Genomic DNA, 23958 nt, shown 5'->3' with positions numbered 1-23958 from the left:
TTCCTGGAGCATCCTGCAGTAGATGTTCTTCCCCAGTTTGGCTGTACAAGGTCTGAACACAAAAATAACCTTCTGATAGCTGGAAATAAGTCCTGGATTGGTCACAGAGTTGAAGGCAGGGCTACTCACTGAGATTTTGGTGAAGATGGAGAGCAGGAGTGACAGGCTGGAGAGGTACATCCAGATCCTCTCCCTTCCAAACAGGCACAAACACCCAGGCCAGTGCCAGAAGAGCATAATCTGCCTGTCAGGAAGGAGGAAAGAGACAGAAAAGAGCATGGATGCTGACTGCAGTCCTAGACCCTGTCTCTGCTCCTGATGAAGCCCTGGGTCACCCTCAAGGACACATTTACACCCACAAACGGCTTCAGATACCCTTGAAAACCTTTTGGGAATGGGGACATGGTGGAGACCCCCTGGCACCCCAGCCAGCAGGAACCTGCTTCCCTCAGCCCTTCAGCTCCTGACTGGACATCTCCCACCAGCTCCTTGAGCACCACAAAACTCAAATGGCTTTATGTTTCTTTATTTTTCTGCAGGACCCAAGAACTTTGGATAAAAGCTGTGGGGAAGCAGTAAATGGGTGACCTATTCAGTCCTGTTATGACCTGCAGGGGCTGGATTAGGAACTCTGCTTCAGAATGTCCTTTTCCTTGAGCACGTGGAGCTGAGCTGGCTCCATCCTCACCGTAGGACGCTGGAGAAGCTGAGTTAGCAGGGCTGTGTTAATTACCCCCTGCTCGGCTCCTCCCAAACCTTTCTAGACTGTGAAATGACCCATCCGCTGCGACAGAGCTCATTGCCTTAATCACACGACACATTTCTCACATTCCACTCGAAGCAGGGCGACAGCGATTTCCCCGGCAGCGCCAGGGAAGAGCCCGGAGCCTTCCGCCGATGTGCGGGGAGCAGAGCAGGAGCTGCAGGTGCTCACTGGTGCTGCCGTGCCAGCTGGACCAGCTTTGGTCCTTCCCCCCTCCAGGGGATAACTCAGGAAAAGGAGGTGGAAAAAATTCATTCTGAACTGGAGTAACAGGGCACAGACATCACCGTCGCTTCTAAAAGTGTGGCCATCCCATGTGGGATGAGGGATGTGTGTGTATTCAGCAAGAAAAATCTCTTGACACATAAAATTCAGGTAGCTGAAAAATCCAACTCACCTGGACATCCCTGCTGGCTTTGGGATTCATTTTGTGTTTGCCACAGTGGCCACAAACCCTGCTGGAGGAGCCAGTGCCAGACACAGGAAGGACCAACAGGCAGTTTGACAAGATCAGACAGAAATAAGAGGGGGAAAAAAGAAACTTGGGACAGCCATAGTTTGTTGTAGGAGTATGCAGGAGTGGTGAAAGTGGATGTTTGGCTCCACAGATCCCTCCTCAAGCTCAGAGCAGCCTGTGGGAAGACCCAACAAACTCCAATCCTCTGTGCAATGAGAAGGGAAACACAGATCCAAGGACATAAATTCTGACAGGAGGAGGTGGACAGGATGGGGGAAAAGCGTGGGCAAGCAGTGGAGAAAGCAGAGGGGAATTCATTGTGGCAGTGCTGCTGTCCCTGTGCCCAGGTGTCACAGGAGGCACAGGGGTCTGTCTGTACTTACTGGCCACCAGGCCATGTCTCTCCCAGCAAGGAAACAGCCACTGACAGTGCTCCTGCTCACCCTGCAGGAAAACTGGGAGGAGGAAAGATCAGCACAGAGCACCCTTTCACTAAAATCCCAGACAAGTCACTAGGACCCAAGTCTCCCAGACAAGAAGCCAAGAGACAGGAGACTCGATAATTAATGGGAGCTCTGCAACTCAAGCTTAATTACACAATACAGTGGCTGCACCCCGGGTACCTGGAGCCATGAATGGCAAAGGAAGCACCTGGAAAAGGGGAAGCCGGGAGGATGTTCCTGTCCTAGTGCCATCCCCAGCAGACAGGTTGGCTAATAAGACACAGCTTTGGCCAGGATTTTTCTGCAAGGCAGAATAAATGCAATTGGAGAGTCTTTATCTGTAACTGCTGTAGCTGGTGGTTGTTTCTGTTATCAGGGCATTTGGCTCAACACCCTGTAATAGGGCAGAGCTGCTCTCACCCAGCAGACAGGCTGGGGGAAAGATGGTTAATTGGTTAATTCCACCTTGCTCCCAGGCTATAGGAGCCTTTCCACAGGGGGTGAAAGGGGCAGAGGATTTACACAAAAAAGAGCAAGTCACAGAACCCCAGAATGGTTTGGATTGGAAGGGACCTTTAAGCTCAACTTGTTCCAAACCCGTTCCACTATCCCAGGTTGCTCCAACCTCCATCCAGCCTGGTCTTGGACACTTCCAGGGATCCAGGGGTAGTCACAGCTTACAATTCCTTGTTTTGGGGTATTTACCCATCAGTTCGCTGTGCTGGATGCTTGTCTGGCTCATTCCCAAGTGGCAGCACACTTCCACAAGGTCTCACTAATAAAATAAACATGGTGCAGTTCACATGGCCATCACTGAGCCAGGGCAGCATTTCATTTCTCCTCTTTGAAGGAGCCGCTGCAGCAGCAGGAGCAGCTCTGCACATCCGTGAGGAACCGACCTTCCCCCTCAGTGCTCAGCTGGAATGTGACCTGCATTAACACATCCAAAGTACCCACACGTGTCAATAAGCCAGCCTGCTGTATCCATTAACATGAAGGGAAACACCTGGTTTTATCCTTTAAAGTCAATGAACCCTCCAAAGTCCTTGGAAGTTTGTCTCCGACATAGAAACGGTGTCAACAAAGTTAATTTTCACTTCTGAACACGCCAAAAGCTTTATACTCACTTGTAGGACATGATGGAAAGATTAAACCAAACAACCTCTAAATGCTCATCAATTCCACCACGGTTTTCTCTGCAACAGGTGAGGAACTTGGAGTCTCCAGGACTGGGAGCTGCCTGGCAGCCAGCCGGCCATTCCACCCACACCTGCCCAAAGAGGGTTGGGAAAACAAACCTGGACAAGTTCAGCTCTGCACTGTGGTGTATTTTTTAGCTCATCCACGCATTCAGGGCAGACAAAAAAACCTCAAAAAAAACCCCCCAGTTTACCTGAGATGAGCTGATTTGGATTTGACCAGCTGGAACCTACACTCCCCACAATATTCCCAAGTCAAAGAATCACAGAATGATTTGGGTTGGGAAGGATCATCTCATTCCCAAACCTTGCCATGGGCAGGGACATCACCCACTATCCCAGGTTGCTCCAACCTGGCCTTGGACATTTCCAGGGATCCAGGGGCAGCCATAGCTTCTCTGGGAATCTGTGCCATTGTCTGAGCAAGTCCCTATTGCTCCCTGACATCCACCTGACATATTTAAGGACACACAGTTTAGAAGACAAAGGACCAGCACATGGACATTTTTAGAAAGCTCACACAAAACAAGTCTTTATTCTTTGTTGCAGAAAATAAATACAGGTGCATATTCCATATGCTTTTCTATAAAAGCACTCCTACAAAATCACTGAACTGCATACAACAGTACAACCTTTTTGGCTTTTAAAATGCAAATATCATACAGTCAGGTCATTTTGTTATCATTTAAAGCACTTGTAACAAGCAGCTTTGGAAAAGGAATGCTTAATTTAGAAGCCAAATTCTTGCCTCAAGTGTTTTGTGGGATTTTTCCATCGTGTATAGTGCAACTAACCTAAAAGCAACAGTTTTTTGTAAAACGTTTAGTCCCACCAACCCCCCTCCCAAAAAAACCTGCAAAGGGGAAAAAAAAAAAAAAAAAGGTCTTAAAAACTGTTCTACCTTGATACTTAAACCAAGAGAAAACAAGAAGTGGCTCAATGGAAATATTAAGGTAAGCACGATGCTTCACAGCTCGTTCTCTGTTCCTTCCAGTTTGGCCCGGGGTGTTTGTTTAGGGGAAGGAGCTTTAATCATCCACTCCTATATTCCTGAAAAGGTACGACATGGACTCCCCATTATGGATCCTGCGAATGGCTTCTGACAGGATCATGCTGATATCCACAGTCTTGATTTTAGGGCACTGAAGTTTTTGTATTTCATGTGGAATTGTGTTTGTAACAACCACCTACAGGAAGAAGACATGGTCAGAACACATAGCTCTGTTATGTTTTCCACCGTTTATACTGGAAGTGTGAAAGGGAGTTTTACAGATCCCACAAAACCACCCTGGCTGACAAAATAACATTTTACATTTCTGTCAGGGTCACAATCTTAGGAGGAGCCAAGTGTTGCCATAGGTTTCATGTAACCATGGATACTAATGGCACTGTCCCTCCTTCCTTTCATTCATTCATTCTGCCACACAGACCCAGAGGAGGTACAAAAACATCCCACCCACTGAAGGGAAAGGTGTGCTGATACTCTCCACTTCCCACTGCTATAGATTAAAGACATGTGGATGCTAATATTCCAGCACACGATTTCATAGTAAGAAACCCTGAACCAGGGACCTCCCATCTAAATGCTTAATGCCAGCATATGTCAGTAATCAAATCAGGAAGAAACTGCTTGCTTTGAAAAGCCCCAAATCACTTGATGAGAGCTCAGCCTCCACTCACTTCATCGATGGCAGACTCCTCGATCAGCCGGGGAGCGTCTGAGGACAGCAGCCCATGGGTGGCCATGACAAAGATCTTGTAGGCCCCTCTCTCCTTCAGGGTCTCAGCTGCAGCCAGAAAGCTGTCAACGTCATCTATGATGTCATCCTGCCAAAATCACAGAGGGTTCACCACATCAGATAGATCAACACAGCACATCTGACTGACAGCACAGCTTTACCAAGTGCAACAAACCCCAACCTACCAGGAAATTGTTCTTTTTCTCTCAAACCCAGAGATGACACTCTGCTTTAGAGAAATCGAGGAATCATAGAATGGCCTGGGTTGGAAGGAACCTTCAAGATCATCTCATTCCAGAGACACCTTCCATTAGACCTGGTTGCTCAGAGCTCCACACAGCCTGGCCTTGAGTGCTTCCAGGGATGGGGCAGCCACAGCTGCCCTTACAGGGAAACATTTCTTCCTTATATCCAACCTAACCCTACTCTCCTGTAAGTCTGAAGCCATTCCCCCTTGTCCTGTCACTGCAGGCTCTTACAAATAATCTCTCTCCATCTTTCTTGCAGGCTCTCCTCAGGTACTGGAAAGCCACAATTAGGTCACCTCAGATCCTTCTCTTTTCCAGGCTGAACAATCCCAGTTCTGTCAGCCTCTCCTCATAGCAGAGCTGCTCCATCCCTGTGATTATCTTGGTCAGACTCTAGACTTGTTCCAACAAGTCCACATCCATCACCTCAGCTTCTCTGGCATTTCTAAACTCACCAGGAGGAACAGGGTGATTCTCTCCTCCTGTGGTGTGCATGCAGCACCTGAACCCCTTCAGGTAAGCACTGAACAGAATTTCACCAGCCCTGCTCATGGAAACAAGGTCCCAATGCTGCTTTCAGAGTGGATCCATTCAGAGCTCCCTGCCAGCTTTGGGATCTCAATGCTGCCCTATCCTATCAGCAACCAAAGCTGAGGAGCTGATACACAACAGCTACTTCATTTCTGCACCTTTAACATGTTGAATGTGATTTATGAGAACTGATGGCATCACACTTACCACAATGATAGCTATTCTTCCTCCTACATCTCCAACAACTGTGATGGGTGGCTTTTCCTTGGGAATCAGCACTGATTAATGGCAAATGTTTTTAGAGAGGTAGAAAGGAGAAAGAAAAGAGGAAGTTTATATAATTTATTTGAACTATGGAAATGTCCGATGGATCATCACTGTTAGAGACATGAAACAGCAACTATTTCAACAGCATTACTGAGAAAACCAACAGGATTCTAATACATAAAACATTTTTTAGCTTTATTAAAATATTAACTATATTCCTTTATACCTGAATTCTTTACCAATTCAATTAATTCTTAATTTCAGCACAGAAACAGAGTGGCTTGCAGACACAACCAGTTCAGTCACCCACTGACACCCAGGCTGGGTTGATACCCTGCAGTTTTGGTGGTGCAGCTGTAGGTCATATCCACACTCAAGCAAGAAGGAATCATCTTCTCCCCACTTAGAAAGATTTTTTTTCCTCTGTAAGGAACCACTCTTTTTAGACAGTCCATCCCTGCCAAACCCAATCCCTAATCCACAAAGACACCAGGAAAGACTTTCCCACACACACTTACGTACTGGGGATCTCCAGGCTGGGGTGGATAGCAGCCACATATTTGGCTGTAGGAGGGGAGTGCCGGCCATCCACCATGTCAGACTCAGCATCCTGAGCTTCCCCGTGGATCACGGCGATTCCCAGCCGCAAGCGCTCAGCAAACGACTGTGCCCTGCAGGGAAGGGTTAAAAGAACCCAGGAAAGGTGAAATTTCAAATAATTCAACTATGTACAAGCCTAAGCTATTTTCATTTGATTTCTAATGTTTCAGAGGGAAGTCTCAAACGATCTTAAAATTTTAGGATTCATAGAAGGAATCGGTTGCCCCTCAGTATCTTGTTTTTATCAGGTTTGTTGAAGTCAGAATAACATTCAAAGTGCCCATATGGGCTTAAAGCAAAAGGATAAATGCTGCAGGTCACAAAATGCTGACTACTCCCTTCTGCTTTGCCCAACAGCCAAAATAACACTTCCCAGCCTGCAGCATCCCTGGGATCCCATGCTTTAGGACACATCTAATAGTAATCAAGAACAGCCTTGACGTCAGGATTGTTTACATTTAATAGGGAAAAAAATACTCACGTAAAAAGAGGAAACAAGAGTTCACAATTTATTTAATACTAAATAAAGACAATATCCCTGACCTGCTGACACATAACCTGAGATACCCTACAGAAAAGGGGATCCAGATGATCATTCTGCCTGACAAACCATACTTGGAGTTGAACAGCTTGGATTTTTTAATTAGCTGACATAAAGTTCCTTCACACTGCAGTATTTCTTCAACTAAAATTAGGTATTTCTGTAAAGAAGTGTAAGGTTAGTTGGGGGAGCAGGAAAAGCAGAGAGTCAGGAAAATAGGAATTTGCATCCCAGATATTGGAAAATACAAATTAGCACATCCATCCCACCTTACCCTGCACACCCAAGGGTTTGGGATCCTGCCTAAGCCACACATCCAAGCCTGCTCTGGTGCAAGCCCAGCACATCCAGAGTGATTCACTCTGCTCTAACATCAGCACCTCAGACCTGTGCCTGAATCACCTCCTCTGTCCTTAAGCCTTATTTCACTATCCAAACAATCCAAAGTCCAGAGAGTAATTTACCCATCGTGATATTCAGTTAATTAAAAATGAAGGATCTTCCACCCTGTGGTTATCATACTGTTATAATATTTTTGCAAGCAGTTAATTACAGGTAATTATTATTACAAACAATAAGAGTTATGATTAGCAGGAATAATCCTATCAATAAAACCGTATTAATTATCTTAAAATGCAGTATTAAACTGAATAAAGTTCAAAGTAATAGCCAAATGATTTATTAATTTTCCAGCAAGCTCAGAAACCAGACAGACATTTTGAACTTCACCACGCAAGGTTTCTTTTTCACAAGCAAGCATTCATCAAAATTATTTTCCTAGATTGTTTTCAGCCTGGATTAAGCTGAAACATCCAATTATCCCCCTCCCAATACAATGTAACTCTTCAAATATTGTCCTTAAATACTCATAGAAACATGTGAATAAGCTCAACAACACAGTTCTGGGATCCTCTCCTCCATAATCATTGCATGATGTGCAACTCATCTGTCTATTTGCTGCATTGACAATTATTGGATAAGCATTAAAATGCTGCAACAAACCCTTGCCTCCACCCAAGAGGCAATACTGACACCGTGGAAAAGAAACAAATGTAATTTACCTGGCCAAAACAAAAGAAATCACAAAAAGTACTGCTGGAGAAAAAGATGACAAAAGGTGATTTGTTACAGGAAATAAGGAAAACACAGAATACCACAATTCATTGGTACTACAATTTGTTGGCATGGAAGTCTAAATATCTTTTCAACAAACTCTTGGTTTGTCACCACAGCAAATACAGCATCTCTTAAACCATCATCCAGAGCTGACAGCACTGCAATTCCAGAGTTTAGGAACAGTCAACTAAAAAGCTTCATGGATTAAAATCTGTCATTCAACCACCAAAGACTTCAAAATCACAGTATCTCAAACAGCAAACCCAGTTTCACCATCTGTATTTAGGATCTGATCAGCCATGTTCTTAGTTATGCCCATGTTAAGAAACTCATCTGGATTAATGGCATTACTCTTCCAGCCACTCTTCCTCATTTACAGCAGATTTATAATGTAAATGCACACAAATATAACATGATTAAAAACCTTCTTAGTCATAAGCACTGCATTGATTTACTGCATCCTTTCGTATGTTTCTTTTTTACTCTCCTTAGATGTATGATGATTACAGCAATGATGTAAAAACTACACAGCTGACAGAGGAGAATTGGGAGGGGTGTGAAGGCTGCATCTTCTAATTATTGGGAATTTGTCCTTCACTTGATCCTAAGAACAAAATCCCGACAGAGATTTCCTGCTCTAAGGCAAGAGAGCAGATCTTACCCACCTCTTTGCAGATGCAGGAGATTTGGCCACAATTACAGCATTCCTGTAGTCTGGTATCTGTAGTAAATAACAGATAGCAATGTCCACTTCATATCTTCAGACAAATTTAAACTCAGTAAGAATCAGAGAACTTTATTTTGCCAGAAGAATTTTAAGCATTGCACATTTTACCTAAGAAAGCAATCTCAAGAATCCATGGTACATGATCAGGGTTGACAGCTCAGTACAAACATGTATTTAGAAAATTCAGGTATTAACTTCAAACTGTAACTTTTATAAACTCCACTTTATAGTACAGACAACAGAAAAGTAACTGCTTTAGGATATCAGAGTTGCACCTACAAGTGTTAAAAGAAACAGGAAACTATCAAAATTAAAGTTTCCTGTTCAATCTAAATTGTCTTTAATCACTAAAAACCAGCATTTTACAACTTCCTATTGTCTTACAGAGAGCCCCAAGAGAAGTCACACCTCTCCATCACATCATCCTGACCTTTTCTGTGGACCATCAGAAGGGATGAAACTTCCACGGTCACTGCACTGATCCTGGAGCACAGTCTCACAGTGCTGCAAACGCTCCCACACTGGTGAGCACGAGGAGATGCTGCTGGAAATGCTGACAGCACCAGAGGGATGAGGCCAGCAAGTCTGGGTTTCCCTCCCATGTCTGGCAGGTGCTTCACTCAGGCTCCACAAGCACAGCCTGCTCCTGAGTTTGCTGCCCCTGCCCCATTCTCATATTGGTTTTTCACTCCAGACTCCTGATCCCCATTTAACCAGCATTTTAGTCCCCATCTCTAAAGTTTCTTATCCTCATCTCCATTTTCCCTGCAAACAGTGACTCCACATCAGATTCATGTGGCTTGCAACTTCCTAAGCAGTCTATCACCACACTACCAGTTCTCTTTTCCAACTACAACTGCACTTCTCTGGTATTTCATTTTACTCACTCCTTGCAAACTCAGCCTTTTGCTTCACTGTGCTGCCCTGGGATGATCCATCTCTATGGAGAGCAGCTTAAATAGAACCTGTCTGTCCTTCCTTCCTATCCAAAAACCACAGTCCCGAGCCAAGCAAAGTCCTACAGAGCAGGTCCAGTCCTCAGAATCCCAGTGTTAAGGAATGGAAGACTCTTCACTAAATACCTGCAAATTGATCTGTTAGGGATGGAATTCACAGATTTGTTGGGATGACACCCTGTCATGCAGTTCACCACCTTGTCAGATGTCAAATACCTGTTTCAGAGCACAGATACTTGGGGTTTCTGCAAATACAGGCAAAGCAAGTTCTTCCACAATCTTACCCATAATGTACAAACTGCACTAGCTGATTATTTCCAAAATACCTAAATACCATTTTCTATCTAAAATAGATATGGGGAAAAAATAAGTTCTGAATTTGAGCAAGGGCTCAACCAACAGAAAATAAGAAATCTTCTAAGGACGTCAGGCAACACTAATAATCCACAATGTTAGTAACCCCACCTATGAACTGGGAATTCAGCATGTTCTGTCCTTCACAAACTCTGAGTTATACAAGAGGCTACAAAGATTAACATGATGGAAGGCATGGACAAGGCAGAACCTGTCACTTGACATAATAGAGGCTTTGATCTAGTTCAGACACCATTGCCTCATTCTTCCCCTGCCAAATTACCAAATTTGTTCTCAGCTCTTCAAAAATGAAGTCTGAAAGCCAGAAATGTCATTCCAAACACACTGAGGTGTCAACAAGTCCATGTAACAAAGGGCTATGTCACTCTGGGATTAACACCTGTGCAAAGGAAAGAGAAGCCACAAAGTGTCCAACATTTGCCAAGCACACAGAGGAAAACACCCAACTACTATTATATCACAGGAATTTCACTGATTGGACTGGCTGCATCCCAGAATAGTAAATGATTCTCTTCACATCTAGACACAAATTTCCAACAGGGAACAACTACAAGCCCTCAGCCTCCTAACTTTCAGTGAAATGTTTTATAGGTGACTTTCGTTCTTATTAAGCTCGACTCTATTTTGTGTTCCTCAGTAGATCCCATCATGATTCCCATAGCTTGGAAAGCTCTGGCATTCCCAGCACAGGATATCCAGCAAGTTGTGGCCACCAGGAACTTGAGATGAATACTAAATTCCCCCTGAACAACAATGAATGAAAGATTTTAGCACAGATCCCATCAATGATCTGGCTGGTGAAGGTACTTGCCAGTACAGACCCCATGTGATCAGATCCATTCAGTTAACTTTGATTTTAGAAAATCCCCTCATGGATGAGCAGAGGGATGAAGAACTGAAAGGATCTTTTAAAACTTTTATACACATACTTCAGATCTCTACAAATGGTCATTTGTTAGACTGCACAGCAGTGTCAGACTCTAAGCTGCAACAATTCTGTCTACACCATTAAAAGCTCAGGAATCAAAATGTGTTTCAAGATCAAATCAGGGCCATAATTTGTTATTGACCATAAACCACACTTTCAAGCAACACATAAAGGCAAAACTTTTGTGTCTGTGCATTTGGTTTTCCACTTCTGTTCTTTTTTTTTTTTTTTGTTTGTTTTGCTTAAGTTAGGAAATGCTTACAATGTGCAGTACTTCTGTCCTGCAACTCAATATGAATGACTGTGGCAAAGTCAGAGCCCGGAGTTTTGTTCTGCCATCCTCTTTGACTCTATTACCAAATGAAATTATAATGAGGAATTCAAATGGTAACTGATTCCCCAAACAGCATTAATGCTGTCACAACAAAATCATGTTGGTTTGGGTTTTTTAAAGGGGTGGGGTGGGGTGTGTTTTGTTTTTAAATTAAGGCATTCCTATCTCTCTAAAAAGAAGTAGCTTAGATTCAAAAGCAAGAATGAACTAAACCTTTTCTCTTCACTAGGAAGAAAGCGCTTGCTTTATTCCAAATTACCATTAGTCAGAGGCTTAACATGTATCTTATACCTACAATTATCATCTGCACATTTTGTATAGGGGAATCTACCAGTAGCACTTCTCCAAACCCTTATAAAAATAAGATGGAGAAATGGAGGCACAGAACATCCCAGGTTAAGCTCCTCAAGTCAAGACATGCAGTCTGAACAAACAGTGGGTGAAATTTCCACCCACCAACCTGAGCACAATCAATAGGCTCTCTCATGGTTTACAACTTCCAAAGTGTTTATTATTATGTGATTTAAATTTATGCCCACACAAACAGCCCATCCTATAAATGTCAAGGAAACTGGAAATAGGAAGAGGACATCAAGAGCAAGAAAATCCTTTTTCTTTTTTTTCCAGTGCTAGGGGAATATATCTAAGAAAAAAACAGCATCGCTGCATGGGTAAGAAAACACCAGCTCTTCAGGAAAGCAAAAGTTAAACGTGGGGAAGAAAAGAACCAACAGTTCCCAACATCACTCCCTGCCCCAACAGGACCCTTCCTCCCTCAAAATTCAGTTGGAAGAGTTAATCTTTTCAGAGGGATTTGTTTCAGATGCCCTGAGACACGACAAAAAAAGAATTTAAAAATCCAACTGTAATAACAGGCCTTCCTCACCTCTTCTTGGATGTACTGGAGTAAAAATGGGGATGCTCTCAAGTTATCAACTGGAATATTGAAGAAACCCTGAATTTCCTTCTGATGTAGATCCATGGTAATAAGATGAGTTAGTCCTTTTAAATAAAATAATAAGACATACAGAGACATCAAAAGTAAGAGAGAATAGACACTTTATTTTTCTAAGCTTCACTGCAGTTTGTCCAGAAAATCTTTAAGTTGTATGAAAACACTAAGTCAAAGTATATAAGAAATTAATTTTAGTTCCTCTTAAGCACACTGGCATTAATGTGTTTTGAGGCTTCTACAGTGACTTTTTTAAAATAACCTCAGAACACTGCACAAAACTGACTCTGCAGTGCCACACTGAGGCAGGCAAGATCCTTCTCCACTGGACATGGGACAAAATGGAAGCACTGATTTGTCCTATGTCACACAGTGAGACCCTGGCACACACATTAGTTCTGAACTCCTGAAAAATGGGCCAAGCTCCTAATCAAAAACCACTTCTCTCAAAATAACAACCCAGATCACACAGTTTGTTATAACTGCCTGCTTTTTCCCAGGGATGGGAGTGGAAGGAAAGAAGTAGAAAATGTGTTGAAGGCTGTGAAAATGAATAATCTCATTCTCTCACACAGTCTCAAATGTAAAGGACAAAGTACATTCATCCAACAAGTAAAAAACAAGACAGAAATGACAAGGCATAACTGGTTCCAGACTGGAAGAAAAGCAAAGGATGGTATTATGAGAGGTGGATACCACAGCCCCAAGCAGCTCAGCCCAGCAGCTATGTACAACTCAATGTAAAAAATGGTTGTATCAAATTTGGGTTTTTTATGAATTCATCATTTGGAAACATTTCTAATTACATTCTCCTTTTTACGTAGGTTTTAAACACATGAAAAGCTTGGCAGTTGTTTATACAGAGTCCAAATTTGTGCACAGATCTCTCTAAACCTGCAAGCAGGATCCCTCCTTGCTGTGATGATTTAAGGACAGTCACATCCTTACCAGCTTTGCACATCATGGAGGCCAGCAATTTGGAGACAATGGAGCCCCTTTTCCTCATCTTGCACTGTTTGCTGTAGGGGAAGTAAGGAATCACTCCAATAATGCTTTTGGCACAGGAGGTTTTACATGCATACACCATGATCAGGAGCTCCATGATCGTGGTATTCACATCCCTGCAAAGAGAAACATCTGCTTCTGTAGCTGGTACATAAAAATCCTGTACTCACCACAGTATTTACACCCAGCAGAGATGGAGAAGGCTCATTTTTAGAGAACTGGTCATCAACTAAGATCTACATTTCTGCTGCCATTAAAAAAAAAAAAAAAAGTCTTAGCATTTGTGAAGTTCTTTTCACATAAAATTAAAGAATTTCTGAATCACAGGACACATTGCCCAGGGAACACTCCTCCTACATCTTAGCTTTGTGATGGTGCTAGAGACAGAGAGCTGAGAAGGGAAGAATTTAAAGAGAATGACACAAGCAAAAGAATACACTTAAGGAAGGAATGCAGAGACCAAGGGGAAGGTATTATTGATATAGTCACTAAAAATTAAAATCACAGAAGCTAACTTATGTCAAAGCTGTCTTTGTGTACATATAAAAAACCCAATAAAACCAGTAACAAAAACCTTCCACAAAGAAAAACCTCTATCGAGTTAATTTAAGCTTATTACACTGCAGCACAAACATGAAAGGTGATAAAAATGAAAACCAGAAGCACTCCACATCAAATGGCAGCACAGGGTCTTTAAGCAGTTACTCACTTTGAAACCGTTTGGATGATAAACACGTCCTTTCCTCTCACAGACTCCTGAATCTGCACTCGTGTTTCTGCCAAGAACAGAAATATGCAATATTTGCAAGAGCAAAACTCTTTTTAGAGTCCAAGAAAAGGGCAACCAATACACTCAAAACAGTGTCAGGTACATTTCCAGTTCTGCTAATTAAATGCTCACCTCTGTTTGGCTCTTGATAAACCTGAACCTTCCCCATCTCAACTCCCAAGCGCCTGTGGGAACAGAAAAAAGGCAGAAGTCAACAAGGGGAGAGGAAGGGCAAATCAAATGTAACTCCCATATAATGCAAATTACTGAAAAGGCTGCATTCCCTGGGAGAAAACCAAGGAAAGAAAATCCCAAACCATAAAACCAGTAATTACAGAGAATATATCTTTTAAAAGCACCTACAATTTTCAAAAGTTGCACTGCAGACTACACTAAACTTATTTTCCAGTCAAGCTCCAAACAAGTAGCAGGAAAAAAATGCTGGAGTACTAAACCATGTGACATTTTGTAATATTTCATATATTTCTTGTCCTATGTATATATATACACACATACAGAGCAACTTACATGTGCACAATACTTAAAAATACTGCTTTAAAACCATTCTTCTCAATGGAGAGGAAAGAGGAAAGAGTAGCAAGCACTGTTCTATGGATAATGGAAGAATAATATCTGCTGTATTTATTCCTTGTCAGCATTGGCTAGACCCCCTCACTACAAAGATGAGATCAGAGTATGCTCTGCACTCAGACCCAAATTCTTCCCACACATAACCTGAGTTCCTTCACACTCCCCTTTCTCCTCCCATCACACCTAACTTCGGGTAAATAAGCCTCTGGAAGAAATCCATCCTAATATTCCCAGTAATGTTATGCATCCTAATTAGTACAGTAAAAACGCACTTAAGTCCTAAAAGTTCTGCTGAATCTATTCATGCATTTAAGCTAAAGAAATGTTCCCATCCAAATTACACAGAGAACAGAAGGGATGTAGTTTTCCTGCCTAAAAATATCTCACAACAAGGAGTAAAAACTTGTGCCATGATGATTTAACACTATGCAAACATTAATTATCCCACGTGTCTCCTATAAAAGGCTGCAGCCAATCACAACCTGCCACGGAACAATTCAAACACAAGTTTCTCCCTCTCTTATTGAGCTGTTGAAATCCACTCTCCAATAGAGCACAGTCCACATTCCTGCAATTCATGGCAGTTTTCCCATATAACTTTGCTTAAAAGGGGAAATCAAGTGTCCAGTAAAACAAATCCCATCAGAAGAACCCCAAGATCACAAGATTCCCTGCAGACTTTACTTACTCAGCAATCCTCTTGGACAGTTCCATGCACGAGGAATTGGAATTAGCTGAGAACAGCACCAGCCCACCCTTGGTGATATTCATGATGGCCCCAAGTTCAGTTGATGGCACACAAAACATCAACCCTAAGTTGTTTTGCCGCTTCTAAAAGACTGCAAGAGATCAGAGGTCATTTAAATACACGTTAAATAACTAAACAAAACAAGATTCACCTTTCCTCTGTTTAGAAAGTGTAATCTCCCAGAACCCTGGATATTCCAGCGTCCTTAAAATCTGTTTCCCTACAGTTCTCCAAAGATTCCCCAAGACAACCTTCTAGCACCAAGATTTTTTTCCTTTTTAACTGTTTTCCTCAGGCTATCATCCAGTAAGACTGACACTTTTTTCCATCAGCTTGTCCAGTTCATTTTCCAGAACTGAGCAACATTTACTGACTTTTCCAAAAATCACAAAGACAGTCAGGGGTAGAAGTGAGCTAAAAAGAGCTCCTGGGTCCTGGCTAGGAGAGTCTGTTTCCATATCTGAGTCTCTTTTCATTACTTTGCAGTAACTTATAAACTTACAAATAAGGATGAAATGTAAGGAAGAATTCAATAAAGCTGGCAGCTGTAAATAATGACCTCTTGCACAGCAAATCCACTTGCTGAAGCAGCTGTTGTCATTCTTTGAAAGCAATATTTCTCCTGTGAAAACAGGAGAAAAATATCAGGAGGAAATCAGTATCATTTGTTTTTTGTTTCAAATAAAGAGACAAACCACTATCTCACCAAGGATTTGATGGGATTCCATCTTTTTACTATTCTTTTAAACCAAATTTTCATAGTTATTTCTACCATAAAATTCTAGTCAAAAGGAAAAAGAGATCCCATTGACCAGCAGCCCTGGATAGATTGAATTCAACTCAAAATCCTGCTGTACTTCACTTCTGCTGGATAGAAAATCCAATCCTTCATCATCCATTTCAGGATTATGTAGGAGACTGGAAATATGAAATACAAGTGGCATAATTTAAACCAAAGCAAACAGAAATTACAGCTGAATCTGTAACTCCTTTCCTGGTAAACATCTCCCTGCTGAGAAACAGAATTATCTAATAGTCACATGTAATTGGCTAGAAAAAGCTGATGATGTATCAACTATTAAGTTCTCCAAAACAGCAACTAAAAGAAAGAGTTTTGTATTTACAGGAATAGCTGCCTAGGTCTGTAATGGAACTCCTTCACAACCAGACAGTCTGGCTCAGTTTAACTTTGTCAGAGGAACCCAATTCACTCTTGTGAAGAGCCAAAGTCAAGTCAGGAACTTCCTAACAACAAATCTGTTGGTGCCAAGGCTGAGCTCTGCTCAACTGCTGTGAATGAAAACCTGCCTGTCATGGGAACTTCTAAACTGCACAGAGTGAGCACAGACAGCCACAACTCCAGCCCCCAGAACGCCTGAATGTTTCGCTGCACTAAAAACCAGAGGGGCCCCCCTACATCCCCAAAGCAAGACCTTATTCTTCTCAAATTAAATACCTAAAAAAACTCCATTTCTCAGCTAGTGTTTCTACCTCACTCTACAACTCCCAGCTGTCAACTAATGGCCATCACTCATCAAATATTCACGATGGTGCTCAAGATCCAGCTCAGCTCCAGCTGAGCACAGAACTGAAATGCTTTTAGGTCTCAGAACATCACCTGAGAGCGCCCTGTTTGTGTGCCTGGATAGGAACAGCATGAAAGAAACTTTCCATGTTACTAAAAGCATCCATAGAGTGTTCAGAAGGCATCTTTTTATCCAATGGTGTGTCTTGTTTGTCCCACAGATTAGGGAAATGAGGAGCCTTTGGAGATGTGAAAAGATGAGTTGTTGGCTCCCAACTATTGCTGAGGGTGCACTTTATGCAATATACTGATGTACTTACAAGCAACACTGAACATTGCTCTTCACATTATTATAGGTCAAGGACTTTCTTGTGGATGTACTTCAGCATCTATGAGTGGGCTATGGTGTGTGTGGGCAGAGAAGTTGCATTTCAAGAGTAATATGGATATATCAACCTTCAAACAGGTGTTGGGATGAAAGCAAGCTCACAAAACTTTATTAGATGTGCAAAGATGTGACTCCATAGGGGTACACAGGACCATAACCCTCTGGTTTGAGGTGGGCCAGCTTTCCAAGGTGGAACACAAGCACCACAGAACAGACTGCAGCACAAACTCCTGCCTTTCCTCTTGGGCTGCACACAATTACACAGACACATCATGATGAGCACAATTACTGGGCACACATGGCTTTATGTCTCCACGAACTGAGCATGTCCACACAGAAAGCAACAGAGGCAGGAATAACTGGATGGGATAACCATGGTATAAGGAATGGGATGGAGGGAATCTGCACCCTCTCACCGATCTCCCCACATGGATTTTTCCCGTTCCTCCACACTCACCGATCCTCCTGGGCTAAGAGAGCCTTGCAGCCCACACCGCCCTACAGTCCTTCAGATGCTCCAGGTGGGTTCCACAGGCCCCGTGGTCCCCATGGATCCCATCCCTCCGCCCCGAGAGCGGCCCGGGCACACCGCAGCCCCACGCCGCTGCCCCTCACCTGTGGGACCTGCGGGCAGCCCGAGCAACCCCGAAAAAGGAGCCGCCCAGGAGAGGGTCTCCATCCCCCGAGGGGAGGACGTAGCCCATTCCTCAGGCGTCGGAACCCCGTGTGGGGAAGGGGGATGTCCTGCCCTCACACAGCCGGCTGAACTGGGCTGAACGGGCGGGAGTGCCCCTCTCTGAATGCCTTACCTGCCGGCTCCGGCCCCCCGGCCCCGGGAGAAGGCGGCCCGGCCGGAGGGGAAGGAGGGGGAGAGGCAGAGGCGGCGGCGGAGCTCAGCCCCTCCGGTGCTCCGCGGGCAAGATGGCGGCGGGGCGTGAGGGAGGGAGCGCGGGCGGGCGGGGCGGGCCCGAGGCGGCGCCCCCCCCCTTCCCCCCGCACTGAGGGGACCCGGCGGGCGCCATCTTCCCCCTTGCCCGGCTGTGAGCCGGGACGGGGTGTTGGAGTCACAGAGCCTAGGAATTTTAGAATCAGTGTTAGAAGAGACTTTCAGAATGATCCAGTCCGACCGTCAGCCCAGCGGTACCACGAAAACGCATCACCCAGCGGCAGATGTGGATGCCTCTTCTAACACCTCCAGGGATGGTGACTCTGCTGCCTCCCCGGGTACCTATTCCAATGCCTGACACACGGACAATGAAAATTTTTCTAATATCTAATCTTAATCCCCCATGTCTCAGTTTTAGGCCATTTCCAAAACCAACCCCCTTCTCACTACAACATCCTTTCGGGGAGTTGAAGAGAATGGTAAGGTAATCCTCCAGAGTAAACAGAGCCAGCTCAGCCATTCCTTATAAAATAAATACATTTTCTAGACCCATCATAAGCCTTGTCTGAAAAAGGGAAGTACAGATCTGAGTCCCCAGCTGGGATGATGGAGAACCCCAACACAACAATCCAGCTGCCCCCCACCAAAAAAAAAAAAAAAAAAAAAAAATTACCCCTGATGCACAATCCATATGGAATACCACAGTGATGTCCACAGGGTGCCATTATTTTGGAGCTCCCACATCTTCACCCCACCAGAGAAAGATGGAAGGGCGGCTGCCACATTGCTTTGGGCGTCTCCATCCCCGCTGGACACTGAGCTACCATCTGGCCTTTGCTATCAGCAAAATGAGCATTTCTGCAAAGTAAATTAAAAACAAACTATCAGTGGCCTCCCAGCTCCTTGTCAAAAGCACACACGATTTACCCAGGACTTGCCACATGCATCGGTTGAACTACACAAAGATTCTTTTGACATCTGAAATGAGACTCTTATTTCAGTCACCCTGTTTAAAAAGAAAAAAAAAAAAAAAGAAAAAGAAAAAAAAAAAAAAAAAAAAAAAAGGAAAAAAAAAAAAAAGCTTTATCCCAAGACACCCATGACAAAACTGCTTTAAGGAAGTTGAAGTCATCCCACACAGACTCACATCCCTCCTTTAAATACAAAACCCAAACACCATGTTTTTCCCCAGACTGCGCAGTTCGAACCTGTTTTAAACTGCACTCCTCAGCACGCCCAAGTTGAACAGCATTTTATGGATCAGAATTTTAGCACTTAGCATAAAGCTACAAATCAGGTACTTTCTGCTGCCGTTTTCCTCACAAAAAGCAATTAAATTTGATTATCCTGGACTGCAGTGTGCACTGGAGCAAGGCTGATCATCCCAGTTGATATTTCTGTCCACACTGACCTTAACACAAAAGAGGAGGAAAAGCCACAGGCCAGCTCACCAAACGTGCCTGCAAAGGGAAAACATTAAATTCATAGTTTGAAACTGTTTCTGCCACTACAAACTGCATTTTCTACTTTAAATATTCACAGGCCAGATTTTCCCCCGATTTCACATTTCCTTCAGGCATTCCAAGACTTGGTCATCTCCTTTTTTGATTTTTTTTTTTTTTTTTTTCCCCCCATCAGAGTCAGAGCTGGGGAAGGGGAATCCATTTAACGTGGAGCAGATGTTGAGCACTCCACTTGCAGGCTCACAAAGCCAGGACATCTGTTAGAAATGTGTGAGCAGAGAGGCCATCAGCCTCTTAGATGCTGCAGTGATCCTCTGCCTTTCCTAAATCCTCTTCCAAATTACACTGAGGAGTAAGGGAATAGTCCTGTCCCTCACCACCCCCAACCCATGTTTTTCTGCTTCCAGGCTGGTGCTTCCACACGGTTGATTCAGGATCATTGACCCAAGCAGGTTCTTTTTTTTGTTTCAGGGCTTTCAGGACAAAAAGGAAGGGGGGTGAGTTTTGTTGGTCTCTTCACAGAGCAGATTTCTCTTAGCATCAGTCTCCCTCGCAGTATTCCACTAGAGGCTGGTGTGACAGAGCAGTTTCATGCAGAACAACCAGAAACAACACATGGTGAAGCACTGACCCATAATGCAATTAGCAGCCTTCCCCAGAAACATTTTTCAATACCCCAGGGCCCTCAGAATTTGCTGACTGTTTGATTTGTGCTGCCCCAATTCCTGACATTGCTTAAGCAAACCACAGGACCAGGAACTGAGTGATCCTGTCTTCCAATCTTTTTTTTATAAGGCTCATGCCTTTGTTTTCTTAGAGAATAAAAGATCAATTTCTTTCCCTCCTCTGTCTTCCTGATCAGAGGAAAACCAGTTTAAATCTCAGCTCCTAAGGGAGAGGGATTTGTTAATTTGAAAATCCTCTATCCAAACGCTAAGAGTTCAACAAACAGTTGCTCCAAAGTGAGCACACAGATTTTATTCCATTTACAATGATTCAATTAGCAGCCATCTAAGGAATTCTGAACATTTGCTGGGTGTGAACACAGAGGTTTGTTGTTCTTTATCCAGATGCTAGCCTGGCAAGGAGAGGTGTGCAGAAAAACTCCCTCACACCTAGTCCTGCCAAGGTGAAGGGCACTGCTCATCCAGCACTGGGCTGGAGGACAGCCTGCATCCATCACCTGAGAGAAGATAAATGCTGCTGTCACCCCTGCTTCTGAGCTCCATCCATCACTGCTCAGCCAGGTTGGCTTTTGTTTGTTTGTAGTTGTTTTGTTAAAAAAAAAAAAAATTAAAGCTCACCTGCAGTGAGAACTATCAGACATGGTGCACCAAAGAAATGCTCTGAATTTATCCTGACAGATGACAGAGCCCTGTGGATAGGTTTGGTCTCTCCCAACAAATAAAGGCATCCCAAAAATATCCTCTACCCTACACAGCCCCTCTGAGCCTGCAGGGAGGTTCTTCAGCACACAGACACCTCCACACTGAGCACAACCAAAAGCCATCACCTCCCTGCTCCCCTGCCTTCAGCTTTATTGCCTGGGAGACAACTGTGTCCAGTTTCCAGAAGATTCTGCCTTGGACACTACCCAGGCACAGAGGCAGAACTCAAAGCAACTATAAGTGCATTTGGGAATTGATGGAAGGAGGTGTAATTTTATCATATCTTAGGAGTGATCTGGAAATAGCATTCCCCATGTCTGGGAAGCAAAGTGTTTTAATAAAGGTCCTGGAGCAGGGAACACATCTTCTCTGAGTGAAGGGCTGTGGCAGTAGACAGCACTCATTGCTTTATCAAATCTTACTTCTTGGCTGTCTGTGGGAAACAGGCACAGACTCATTTGTCACAGTCCTGTTCCCCCTGAGTCACAAAGCTCTGACTGAAGGACTCCCCGAGCTCAGGGTTTCCCCTGCCTCCAGCTGCGCTCCCAGTTCCGGGTCAGTCTGTAATGTTTAACAGATCTGCTGCATCAGCTCCAGCACAGACACGGGGTTATCTCCAACCAGCCTCCTAACAAGGAGACGAGAGGTTTGTGGGAATACCTGGAGTGTGACATGCACAGACAGCTCCAGCTGGATATCAGGGCGAGGGTTTGGACAAATACTGCCCTGGAACAAAAATCAGCAGTGGTGCCTCTTGTTTGGTTCACAGATTCCCCCTGTGCGTGGGCAGCTCTGTCCTGCAAAGTCTGTGTAACATCCTGTTCATGTCCATCACCTGATGTTTATGGGTGTGGTTTGCCCTTTAGGCAGAAGTGGTTGGACTGCACAGTGAATTATTGTCATTTTAGGAATTTGAGCAGCTACACAGCCCATAACAAACACTAATTAGTGCTCTGTTCCTCCTTTTCCTACGGACGGGGTCCCAGCATGATTTGCTATTTGCCTCACTAAGCTGCAGCTCCTCTCCAAAGAGCACACAGGCACCATGCCCTGTGCAGGCATTTAGTGAGCACAGCAAGGGTTTGACTTGGTCATTGTGGAGAAACTTTGCAGATTAAAGCAGAATTCAGTGTATGAGAGCAGGTCTTGTGCTTTGCATGCACAACTGTACCAGCCTTGGCCCATACACTAAAAAGGAGCTGGGAAAGGTGTGGGGAAGCAGCAAAGAGTATCCTGTATCCTCCTCAGTTTGGTTCTTACCAGGACCAGCCCTAGATCAGCAAGAGCAAATTAATGCCCATGCTGGGAATGGGACCCTGACCCAGCTGCTACACCAAAAGAAGGGCTGAGCCTTTCTCAGACCTCTTCAGCCTACCCCCCCCCTTACTGACACTATTACCAACAATTCCTTCAGAGAAAAGCTTTCTACCAGAGCCTCTCCTCTAACTCCCTGTATTATTTCCTTACTTATTTCAGCAAGCTCTGGAAGAGGTTCTACTCTCAGACCTCTTTGCACTGCCTTTGACTTTATCAAACAAGTCATTTCCCCAAGTTCAAGAGCACAGACACTTAAAAATTTTACTCACCAGGAAAGTCTCACCAGAGGAGAGGTGTGGGGACTGTGAGGCTTCCCAGAGGCTTTTATTGTCTCATTAAGATTTCCTTAATGAGAATTTCCTCACCTGCTGCATTCATCTGCATTCACTATCCTGCTGCTGGTACTTTCAAGATTATCGTAGCTCCCACTCGTTTCTGTTTCCTCCTAATTAATATGAGCCCAGTTTTTATCTCCCTGCTGTCATCCAGGTCGCAGGGAGAAAATACTTTCTCCTCTTTTGTTACTTCTTGCCACGTTCTCCTTGGCTGGTTTCCTCCCTGACATCTCTGCAGCCTCTCCCAGCCCCAGAATCACCTGCAATAATCTCTCCTTGAAAGCAAGTCAGCAACAGCTGCTCCTGGTGAGATCCCTGATTTAAATTCTTGCCAAAAACTTGTTTGTTCTCTAAGCTAAGGCTCCCATGCACAGCCTGGACCACACACACACCTGAATGCCTGGACCCCAAACACCCCAATGGCTCTGCCCATCCCAGCCCGCTGTTTGTAGGAGCAGGGCTGTGGATCTGCCCCTCTGCAGGACCAATGAGGCTTCACACCAGCAGGGCAATGGGTTCAGCACCTTTCTCAATGACTGCAAATACTGGGAGGTTCAGGCTGTTCAGCTCATCCCATGGCATCTAAAAAAGCCTTGACAACAAAGCTGCGTCAGAGGGGGGCACAGCTGCCAAAGCAGCCTCCTCAAATTGCCTGTTGGAAAGTATTTCCCCTTTTTTTCATCCAAGCTTTTCTGGATAAGCATATGGCAAATGGAAATATCAGAGAGAATGAACTGCCTCCTAATTGGGAATGAGGGACTGACAATTATCCCTGTGATAATGAGATAGTCAGAACATGAGGGAACTCGATACAATGGGAGATTTATCTTGGAAGCAGTCCCTTGGCAGCCTGGCCTGTCTTGCTGTCAGCATGGTTTCCCATTGCACAAAGGGCAGGGATCAGACCCAGGATGACAAATCCATCTCCATCTCAAGCTCATCCTGCTCCGTTACCTACGGCTGGCAGGTAATTCCTTAGATCATCTGGAGTCTCTGCTTCACTTAAATCATGTTGTCCCATGGAATCTGTATCCACCTTGGATCTCCAAATGACCCAGAAAATTGCCTTCTTTCCCACCACAATCCAGGTCAACAGTTCAAATCCTCACCTTCAAGGCTGCCAGAGTTAAGGAGAGAGGCAAGACAGGAGTCCAAGGCCTTGGTCCAACACTCCCAGAGACTCTTGTCACAAGGAATTATGTAGATTCTGCAAAAGATAAAGAAAACCAGAAAGAGCAAACGTGGGTCTGCACAACCTTGACATGGCAATCGATGCTGCAGTTTACCACTGGGAGCAAGTAAACAGCCCCAGAGTTACGTGCTGCATAGCAAACATTGCAGTTTTATCTGCATGACAGGCAGCAATT

General features: G+C 44.1%; 1 protein-coding gene across 6 annotated transcripts; it reads right to left on the bottom strand.

Annotated features, from left to right (window-relative positions):
- Positions 1 to 3362: 3362 nt before the first annotated feature.
- Positions 3363 to 23811, bottom strand: PRPSAP2 (phosphoribosyl pyrophosphate synthetase associated protein 2). 6 transcript variants are annotated; one of them, XM_056503112.1, is made up of 15 exons: positions 22526 to 23025; positions 19500 to 19548; positions 18762 to 18946; positions 18012 to 18442; positions 15792 to 15911; positions 15230 to 15380; positions 14083 to 14135; positions 13891 to 13957; positions 13125 to 13297; positions 12111 to 12226; positions 8570 to 8625; positions 6170 to 6318; positions 5588 to 5658; positions 4543 to 4689; positions 3363 to 4049 (listed from the first exon to the last, which is right to left on the bottom strand). In XM_056503112.1, the coding sequence occupies exons 6-15, from the start codon at positions 15346 to 15348 to the stop codon at positions 3891 to 3893; spliced, it is 1110 nt and encodes a 369-aa protein (XP_056359087.1). In that variant the 5' UTR covers positions 15349 to 15380; positions 15792 to 15911; positions 18012 to 18442; positions 18762 to 18946; positions 19500 to 19548; positions 22526 to 23025; the 3' UTR covers positions 3363 to 3890. The 6 variants fall into 6 exon arrangements, with proteins under 6 accessions (XP_056359087.1, XP_056359090.1, XP_056359092.1 ...); XM_056503115.1 differs by having other exon boundaries at positions 18012 to 18275; XM_056503117.1 differs by lacking the exons at positions 19500 to 19548; positions 22526 to 23025 and adding an exon at positions 23701 to 23811.
- Positions 23812 to 23958: the final 147 nt, after the last annotated feature.

Source organism: Oenanthe melanoleuca, chromosome 14 (genome assembly GCF_029582105.1).
Source record: "Oenanthe melanoleuca isolate GR-GAL-2019-014 chromosome 14, OMel1.0, whole genome shotgun sequence".
NCBI lineage: Eukaryota > Metazoa > Chordata > Aves > Passeriformes > Muscicapidae > Oenanthe > Oenanthe melanoleuca.
This window is presented reverse-complemented; position numbering and strand designations above follow the sequence as displayed.

Excerpts from the sequence above, each read along its gene's own strand:
- PRPSAP2 (XM_056503117.1), bottom strand. The coding sequence starts at position 15,348 with ATGTTTTGTGTGCCATCAACTGAACTTGGGGCCATCATGAATATCACC. Across the intron at positions 13,958-14,082 it reads TTATCAAGAGCCAAACAGAG|AAACACGAGTGCAGATTCAG; the intron begins GTGAGCATTTAA and ends TGTTCTTGGCAG. Across the intron at positions 13,298-13,890 it reads ATCATCCAAACGGTTTCAAA|GGATGTGAATACCACGATCA; the intron begins GTGAGTAACTGC and ends TTCTCTTTGCAG.